Below are 9,836 nucleotides of genomic sequence, written 5' to 3'. Positions count from 1 at the left end.
ACTGGAGAAGCTGATCAGATCTGACTCCTCGGTAAGCTTGCCCCTCGCCCCCCGCCCCCCGCCCCTCTCCCTGAGAGATGCGCGAGCACGCGCGTCTGCGCGGATCGGCCCGGCGGAGCGCGCTTCCCTGGGCGGCCTTGTCCTGCTGCGCATGCTCGGCGCTCACTGCCCGGCTGGGACCTGCGCTCCCGGAGCACCTGCCGCTCCATCCGCACCCCGACCTGCAAATCCCGCGCCCCGCTATGACGGCGCACTCCTTCGCCCTCCCGGTCATTATCTTCACCACGTTCTGGGGCCTCATCGGCCTCGCCGGGCCTTGGTTCGTGCCTAAAGGACCCAACCGCGGGTAAGGGACGCGCGCGGGCCGGGCCTCCCTGGGGATCCCTCCCCGATGGTGGTGGCCCGAAGTGCACGAGCACTGACCCGAGGCACATGCGGCGCCGCACTCCTCCTCCCGGGTGTGCGCCGGGCTGCGTGCAGCTGGGGACAAACGGGCGGGCGTGGGGGGGAAGGGCAGAGAGGGTCGTCTTCAGAAAGGCGGAGAGCCAGCTGGCGCGGGGAGGGTTGGGGGTGACTCCCTCTGGCCAGTGAAGGCTGTGGCTAGCCCCTGTGCAGTGTGTCCACGCTGCACCAGCTGTGACCTTGAGCGAATGTCACCCCTTCAAGCCTCACTTTCTTCATAGGTGAAATGGGTGTGATGATGATACCTGCCTTTTAGGGCCGCTGTGAGGATTACCCCCAGTAACACATGTGAAACTATTAGCGGTGTGTGACACGTATTATGTATTGAATGTTCAGCCAGTATCATTGATTTGTCAAGGTCCCCAAACAGATTTCTGTGCCTGTTGCACCATTCTCCGGTTTCTAATTCATATTGTCCTCCGTTGTAAAGTGCTCTCTCCTCTTGATTACAAGTTCCTGGAGGTGGGAGATTGGCTTACTGGCCACTGGAGACCTCAGTGCCCAGCACAGGACTGGCCCATGGTGCTTGGTAATGTTGAAAGAATGGATCAAGAATGGATTCTCTGGCACCGACTTCAAGGGCTTTAGCCCAGAGGTCACGGGGTCTGCATTAGATTCAGTTTAGCTTTGGCTGGAGGCGCTTGGACTTATAGGTGTTGCCTCTGTTCAACATCTACAGAGCTCAGGTCCCACAGCTTCACTTGGGAAACCATTTTAGTGCCTCACCTCTCCTGCCAACCTTGGTGAGTTCTTTCTTCTGCCTAACTGACGTCTCTCCTGCTGCATTTTAAGCTTCTGTGTCCAGTCTTCGAGTGGACACAGGTAGCTATTCCCTGTGCTCTCTATAACCGCTCACTCTGTCTCAGAGATGGCTCACAGCTTCCTTGCTTCTTGCCCTGCCTTCCAGCCTTCTGTTTTCCTTCCCTTTGCCCAATTTTGAATTCCAGAGACTACTCAATGGCGGGTTGCAGCAAATGCAGCTCTGTGCAGTCTGTTCCCAACACGGCTGCATTAAGGTGGAGAAATAGTGGGTGATGGAGCAGGGAGATGAAGGGAAGGATTTGTAACGTAACTGGGATGTGCAAGGTCGGCCTCCCCATGAGGTGACACTTAGCGTTTTTATCTTCCATCGGAGTAGAACTCAGCCTCCTGTGTTCAGGTGGCAGCGGGAAGGCCAGCGGGAAAGGGGCCGACCCCAGGAGCTCTTTCTGTGGCTCCGGCCAGGCCTTCGGAGGGCACTGGCTGCGCCCAGCGCCCTGACATCGTCTTCCTTTGCAGAGTCATCATCACCATGCTGGTAGCCACCGCCGTCTGCTGTTACCTCTTGTAAGTACTGCTCACCCAGCTCAGAATCAGCAAGTGCCTTTGTCCTCCATTCTCCCTCACCCTGCTCTCCCCGCTGTCCTCCCTCGTAGTGACAGAGTCCGTCCTTGAAAGACTTAGTCTGTGACACAGGCGAGAAGGCAGTTTGGAGTGTCAGAGAGAGCAATGGGTCGGAAGTCAGGGTCTCCGGGTTCTGGTTCCGAATGTGGCACCTGGACAAGCTTAGGCTGCAGTTTCCCCACGTAGGAAATGAGCGAGTTGGGCCAGCTCAGTGCTTTTCCGTGCCTGACTGGACATAGAATCATCTAGAGGGACCGAAACAGCTTTCAGGGCTTCACCCTCAGCCCGCTAAATTACAGTGCTGAAGAGCTGCCCTTGGAAATCCTCATTTTTAATGCACGCCCCTGGGAGATTGTGATGCAGCCAGTTTAGAAACAGCTGACAGGCCGACTCCAAACTTGGAAGAGGGACCCTGGGGACATAGAAGAGCATTCTCAGGGATGCAAGAACCTGGACAGTGTGTGGGGGACTCAATTTCCAGGTCCTCAGCATCCAGATGGTCTCTTTCTAACACTGCAATTCACAATAACCCCCCCCCCCTTTACAAAAAAGACACCCCACCCCTCCACCCATCCCCATGTTCTGGTTTTGAGGGAAGCTTCTCTCGTGGTCGCTCAAGCCATGTTAGGCCTGTACGGCATCCCATCTTCCTGGGTCTCCTATGCTACTTTTATGGGTTAAAAATAGCAAATTTGGGTAGTTTGGGGTAATTTGAATTCAGAACAATCAAAATAGGGCAGGAAACATGATGAAATACTGATTCTTTAAAAGGTAACAGAGCCTTTTAAAAGTAACGGACATTTCTCAGGACTGTCAAAATTTTCAGAAACATAGAATAAAACCCACATTTTAAAAAATGTGTGCATGATTGATTCCAGATTTGGTACATGTTACACAGTTAAAACCTGTTTTATCTAATGAGACCTTGAGCTATTTATTCCTATTAGCCAATTCGCTCTTATTTCACTTTACATAATGTTTAGTATTTCTACCTCCTATTAACACAACATAAAGCTTGTTAAACATAATGACAACTCTTGGATGTTAGCTTAACTACAAATGGGGACATCGTTTTTCAGAATTCTGGACAGAGCATCTCTAAAGTCCTTTCTCTGTGCTGTTTCTTGGTCCTTCAGGGCTTGACAGATGTCCTCGTCTGTCCTGGGGAGGGCCCCGAGTGGCTGTGGTTTGATGGCTCAGAGAGCAGGACATAGTGGATGGTGGCTGGGAACACAGGGGAGATGGAGTACAGGCAGGATGTGGGTAATTACAAACACCCATCCAGCATGCGGGGAGGAGAAACTGGGCTGCCAGTCAGATGCTCACAGGCAGAAAGGTGGGGCAACTGAAGAAAACACCATGCCTAGAAATTATATCGACACAACAGAAACTCAGGGTAATGCTGATGATAAGCAGCAATGATTTCTGACAGCTTTCTGGGTATCAGGCACATGACCGGCAGCTGTGAGGGGTTCAGAGGTGCAAGAGCTGGGTCTTTCCTGCAAAATCAGATGGCACCATTGGGACCGTCATGTGAGGTGTGAAGAGTCGTGCACCTTCAGCGTCTTTGGGGACAAACGAAGTCCTGGTGGCGGGCCTGACCACCTCCTCCACATGTGTAGTCGGCCCGTGGTCCCTGGAGAGCTTACTGGCCTGAAGGATGGGCCCTGTCCTGTCCCTAGCAGGCCTGGAAGTGGGGCTCTGTGGTCATCACCTCTTCATATTGAAGTAGTTCCTCATGTTGCTGAAAAGGGGGTGATTCTGATGTGCCTCCCATCACACCAGCCCTGTCCTACTCCCAGCTGGGAGTCGCTCCCAACGTGCCCCAGGTTCTAGCCCCGGCTCAGGGATCTTATAAATCTATAGAACATCAAATCAGACCACACCTAAATCAAAACCCAAGACCACATGCTGGCAGGAGTGCGGGTGGTTCCGTGGGCCCCTCACTCTGGAAGCCTGACCCTACATCTGCTGGGCTGGGCATGCGACCACAGGCCTTGCGTGAGGTGTGCCTGGTAGATTGCTGCTGTGTCCAAGCTCACGCTCACTGTGCTGTCCCTGGTAGCTGGCTCATCGCCATCCTGGCTCAGCTGAACCCGCTGTTCGGGCCACAGCTGAAGAACGAGACCATCTGGTACGTGCGCTTCCTGTGGGAGTGACCACTGCCGCCTCAGCCCAGGTACTGGGGGCTCGGGCCCCCTTGGGTGGGGAGGGGCCTGGTGGGAGGAAGAGAATAGACAAGGCCACTATAAGAGTTCACTTGGGATATTTATTCAGCAAAAACAAAACGTGCTGAACCCCTGCTCCCTGGCTGCCTGGCACTGTGCTGGGTCCCAGGGAGGGAGGGAAGACCAGGGCCTCAGGGCGCTTCCCCAGAACATGTCAGGCCAGAGGGAGTGGCTGGGGATGCAGAATCTGTCCTGAGTGACGGAGGCCCGAGGCCCAGGAGTGATGAGACTAACTGGACAGATGGACGGTTGAGATCATCCAAGTGACTGGGGCAGAGACAGGGACGCGGAGGCTCTCCAGGGAAGGGGTGGTGGAGAGGGGGTCTCCACAGTGAGCAGGTGACCCTTTCATGTGATGTGCTTTTCAGGTACCCCAGCTCTCCGGATGACCTTGGCTCAACTGTCCCTTGGTGATCTCTTTGTCCTTACCCCCACAGCTGTGTCCTGGACCCTCTGTGTTCCCTCCCCCAGGGCTTGCCTGATTCCCAGAGGTACCCCCTTCCCCAGCCAACCCAGGCCCTGAGCTCAGAGTCAGGTTGGAGCGGGAGAGATCCCAGCCTCACACCCCCACTTTCCCCTCCCAAGCAGATGCTGGAAGGCCAGGTGTCCTGCAGAGAAGGGCTTCCAGCCCAAGATACTTCGAGCCTGGCGTGGGCCAGGCCAGAGAGGAAGCCTTAGGTGGGGTGGTATGTCAGCTCTGTCCTGGTCCTGCTGTGTGGCCCCAGGAGCCTCTTCCTCCAGGGGCTCCATCGAGGTGTGTCAAAGGCCTTTCTTGGAATTCTCTAATCTGACACATTTAGATGTGAAATTTCTGAAAATGTTGAAATAATGGAAAAATATTCACACACACACACACAGTAATTTGAGTCAAGATTGAAAGTTCGACATTTGGCATCCTTTATCATTATAAAGTCACTAAAATTGGCCTGCTCAGAACGTTGTGCTTCCTCAGAATATCCTGTTCCACCTTCCTCCCCACCTTCCTCCCCTACCCAACCCCCCTAAGCTCCGCACCTTCCCAGAGGCTCAGAAACGGAAGCTGCTCCTGCCCCAGGCCTGGACTCTGCCTCATTCAGCCACAGGGGGGAAGATTTCAGAGCCCCTCACAGCAGCACCTGGTCACCTGGAGCTGGAGGAGGAAGAGGAACAGGTGTCGCTGAGGTTTGGGGACACTGAGCTCCTAAGGCCAGCGCCAGACCTGTCTGTCTCAGAGCGGGCTGGGATGGTGAGGAGTGGAGGGGCGCCCGGGCGGACGAGCACTGGGAGGCAGACCTTGCAGATGTCAGACCAAAGGGAGCTGGGACCCCCAGCCCATGCCCTCACTTCTCTCAGCAGAGTTGAAGCTGAAACCTCAGACACTGGCCCTCAGTCCCAGCGCTTATTGGGGTCCCTGCTCTGCCACATTGCCTCCCGGGGGTGGGGGGAAGATGCCAAGCTCACGTTTTTATTGACTATTTATTTGATTGGCATTCCTCCCACGTAGTGGCTGTTGTCTTTGGAACGGCGGTGTCTTTGGAACAATGTGATGGTGTCCCACTGGAATTTTTTGTTCCTGGGCTTTGGCCTGTTGCTCAGAGCTCAGGTTGGGGCCTCCCTTTGACATCCCCCCCACCCCCCTTTCAAACTCCCTTCTCGTCCTGACCTCTGCGGCCCTCCTGGAGTGAGGGGTGTTGAGTGTGGCTTGTACGAAAAACCCAATCCATGTCTAGTGACTCGTGAGTGGCGGGAAATTACTGTTTGGTGCAGAGTCCTGGCTGAGGCCGAGTTTGCTGACTACCACCCCTACCCACCGGATTCCCATTTCCTCAGTGGGGGGATTGGGGAACAGGAAAGAGGACTGGCAGCTGCTTGGAGCCGCCCCTCTGGGATGTGGACGCAGAAGTACATTTTCCTGAGACCTGAAGGAAAGTCCAGCTGTCCCGATTCTGCCCAGAATGAGTCTGGCAGGAGGAGGAAGAGGAAGACGGAGGACTTGTCCAAGTGGAGTGTTGCCCACCACTCATCTGCCCCCAATTTCAGAGTGAACATCTCCTGGGCTGTGCAATAAAGCAGGTCCCCAATCTTCCCAGGGCATGGCCTGCCTTCTTTCTAAATCTGCCTGCTCTGCGCCTGGCCTGGGCGAGGAGACACTTCCTACACACGGCAGGGGTCCGTGAGCAGAAGGACCTGGCACTCCAAGGCCAGAGAGGAACCGCAAGAAGTTTGGGGACAGGGAGGCACATAGAGGAGGGACATGACCACGGGACCTGACTGCAGCTTGGATCCATCCAAAGGGCAACGTAAAACCACAAAAGGGTTTTAATGCCGGGAGGGGGGAGGACATGACCCAGTGTGAGTTCTAGAATGATCTCTAATGGTGCATGATGGACAGGAGCGTGGTGATAGGGCTGTAGGTGAGAGGTGGTGAGGGCGAGACAAGTGGGCCAACTGAAGGTCTGCGTGGGAGCTGAGGGGACCAGTGTGCTGGCCATGGGGGAGGAGGAGGCGAGATCTATGGGGCCTGCTCTGGGCGGTGGGCCCTGTGGTGCAATAGGAGGTGCTCAGTCCCCGGCTGCTGGGACTGCCGTGACGGGCCACAGAGAAGCAGGTTCCAGAGGGGACATGGTGACTGGGGTTTCCTTCGTCCACTAGTGAGTTGGATGTGTCAAGGCATCCCAGGAGATGTCCAGTGAGTGGTTGGTCAGGAGGAAGAGGTGGGAGTCCACTGTAAAATCCCTGAGGACCCCTGAGGCCAGGAGTTGGGGTGCAGAGTGAGAAAAGCCAAAATAGAGCCCTGGAATGAATGCTGGTGCTCATGGGGTGGGCAGGTGAAGAGCAGCGTGGAGGATAGAAGAGGTTGTCAAGGAGGCAGGAGGAGCTGCCCCCTGGAGAAAACAAAGGCTGAGGTAAGCTAAGCTGCACACACACCGGATGGCCAACAGAGGGCAGCACACGCACGCGGAATAGAAACCTCCAGAGAGACCAGTTTTAGGGACTGTCAAGGGGAGAGCGTCACGCTGATGTTTGAGGTCTTGGACTTAGAGCATGGTTGTTAGTGGGGAGCAGTGGCCATTCTCCAGACGATTCCATAGCCTGGATGAAATGTCCTTCAAAGATATGTAACAACAACAAACACGGTGATAATCACCGACCAGTTATCCAGTGCCAGGCACTGCTTGGGGAAGCCAAAGGGCAAAGAGCTAAGATGCCTTGCCCACTTGAGGCCCTGATGCCAGGCTTCCCAACAACTTTCTGTGATCTCTCCCACCTGAACATCCTGAGAGACTGGCACACTCCAGTCTAGAATAGGGACACCCACCAGCCCAAGTTCTCAGTGGGGTACATACGGGTTACTGACACTGCAGACTATGGAGTCACCCGTCCCTGATGAAGCTTCTAAAGCAAGGCCCTTGATGCATTTGGGGTACTTTGAACAGAAGTAGATCATTGATAACAATTGGGATGTGAGAAGCAGACATGAAATCTGGTGGAGACCATGTCTCCAGGCACTAAAAAATGTTCCTGGGAGGTGGGGCAAGCCCCCCCCCCCCACACACACACATTGGAAACCAGTACTCTAGAATCTTGACCCCTCAAGTCACTGATAAAATTTGATCAGTTTATCAACCCAGATCCCCTGTGAAAAGAGTTTGGGGAAACCTTGGTGGAAACTGGTATCCTGGGTGCCAGGCTGCCCCGTGAGCTTTTCGCAGCAGGACTGGAGCTTCTGACCTGGAGATCACGCCCTGGGCAGACAGAAGCAGCGAAGCTTTAGGGGATTATTGGTTGTCTGAGCAGACTAATCCGAGCACCACGTGGTCCACCAATGAGCTGGTGGCTCCCTGGAGGCCAGGTGAGGGATGAAGCACTGAGCCCAGTAGAACCTTGAGCTCACCCTGCAGGGATCTTCCCTTAAAAGGGGTGGGGGTATGATTGGGATGGATATTCTCAGAAACCAACAGAACCCCCACCTCAGCTCCCTAATCTCAGGATCAAGGGCCATGATGGCAGCACAGCTTTTCCTCCCTCCCCAAAAGGTCAGTCTTTCGCCCCCTGACAAAGACCTGGGAGACATTAGGGCGGTAGTTTTCTTCACCTGCCCATCCTGTGTCTCACACAGCAGGCTGCAACCTTGATCGGGTGTAAGAACAGGTGCAACAGCCGTGCCCTTGGCCTGCAGCAATTGATTCAGCAAACATATTTGTCTTTTTCTTTCTGCCCAGCCTCCCCGAAGCCATTCACCTTGCCTGAGCCTTTCAGCTCAGCTTTGAGGTTGAGAGTGCAGATTGAAAACTAGGCTGCCTGGGTTCAAATTCCAGTTCCACCGATTAGCAGTTGAGTGAAAGTTATTTAATCTTTCTGAGCTTCAGTTTTATTGCCAAGTTGGTATCATCATAGTGCCTGCCTTGTACAGGTTGTGACTATGAGCTGAGAAAATGGATTAGAGTACCTAGCTCATCAATAAATGCTAGCTATTAATCACATTATTTTTACATATTAACTCATTCGTTCCACGCTGCATTTATTCTGACACCACGCTGATCCATCTTGTGGAAAAGGAAGTGGTAAGCACCCTGAGTGCTTTGATACGTGCTATGGGACTTGGGAAGTAAGTGCCAGGAAAAATATCTGGGGCCTGTTTATGTATCTGTGTTTGTTTCATGTCCAATGTTCTAACGTAATCTACGAATGTAGTGTCCTTTCTATAAAAACAAGAATGCTTTGGGGAGGATAAGGGAATGGATATTAGAATAGATTATGCTGATTTTAAATTTCTCAGGGAAAAAGAAACATGTGAGAAACTACCAGGAAATTTCTGAAAAAGCAGAGTATGGAGAGGGACACCAGCATGTTGAATGGGCACTTCAAAAATGGATATGCAAATAGCCAACAGACACAGAAAAGAGGTCCAGTATGGAAGGAATTAGATATAAGAAAATGATGCTACACATTTATATACTAATTCCTTGTTAGCCCCAAGCCAGGAAGAGACCCTCGACGATCATTATGGTTATTGGGGTCACTTCTGCTTGCACATGCGCACCAGGCCCGGGCCGCATTCGGGAGGTCAGAGTCCCGCGGCTCAGGGAGCCCCGCGTGGAAGGGGCTTTGGGGACCGGTTAGTGGAGGAGGAAGACTAGGCCACCGTCGACCTGGAGCGTGTGAGCCCGCTCTCCAAGGACACGCCACTAACTAGCACCAGTATTCAACTAGTACGAAGCAGCACCGGCAACAATGAAAGCAGCGCGCAACTTCCGGCTTGGAGGTAGTGCAACTCCGTCACTTCCGGCCGCGGAAGCCCGCGCCTGCGCGCTCGGTGCTGGCCCCAGGCTTGGGGAGTTGTACCGGCCTCCGGGCTGGGGTGCGCTCAGAGGCTTCCTCCGGCCGGCGCTCTCGGAAATAGCCCCTCGCGCGACCCGAAAGCCGATGCCCACCCCAAAGCTCCCTCTGGCGCCTTCCCGTGGCTCCTGCCGCGGCGCGGACGGCAGCTCATTACTACAAACCGCGGAGACATTACTACAAACAGCTGCTGGCTGCCGTGGAAGCTGCGCCCGACTTTACAGCCTTACCAGCCAGGTCTGAGCGGGCGGCCGGCCCCATCCCAGACCCCTGGCCTTAGGTGAGTCGGAGACGGAGCATTGCGGCTCCACTTCACAGACGTGCACGCTGAGGCTCGGGGGGCGGAGGCAGCTTGCCCTGACCTGCCGCGCCCGTCAGAGGGTCCCCCGCCGAGGCAGGCTAGCCTCCCCTTCCCCGCGCCCCGCGCCTGGAACAGGCCAGGTG

At 54.6% G+C, this 9,836-nt stretch overlaps 1 protein-coding gene across 1 annotated transcript; it reads left to right on the top strand.

Moving 5' to 3' along the window:
* The first annotated feature begins 131 nt into the window (after window positions 1-131).
* ATP6V0E2 (ATPase H+ transporting V0 subunit e2) lies at window positions 132-6,138 on the top strand. The gene is made up of 4 exons (XM_019739397.2): window positions 132-346; window positions 1,741-1,788; window positions 3,911-4,024; window positions 4,442-6,138. Exons 1-3 carry the CDS (start codon window positions 243-245, stop codon window positions 4,002-4,004), a joined length of 246 nt encoding a protein of 81 aa, XP_019594956.1. The 5' UTR covers window positions 132-242; the 3' UTR covers window positions 4,005-4,024; window positions 4,442-6,138.
* Window positions 6,139-9,836: the final 3,698 nt, after the last annotated feature.

The sequence above is a fragment of the Rhinolophus sinicus genome, linkage group LG11 (genome assembly GCF_036562045.2).
Source record: "Rhinolophus sinicus isolate RSC01 linkage group LG11, ASM3656204v1, whole genome shotgun sequence".
Classification (NCBI taxonomy): Eukaryota; Metazoa; Chordata; class Mammalia; order Chiroptera; family Rhinolophidae; genus Rhinolophus; species Rhinolophus sinicus.
This window is presented reverse-complemented; position numbering and strand designations above follow the sequence as displayed.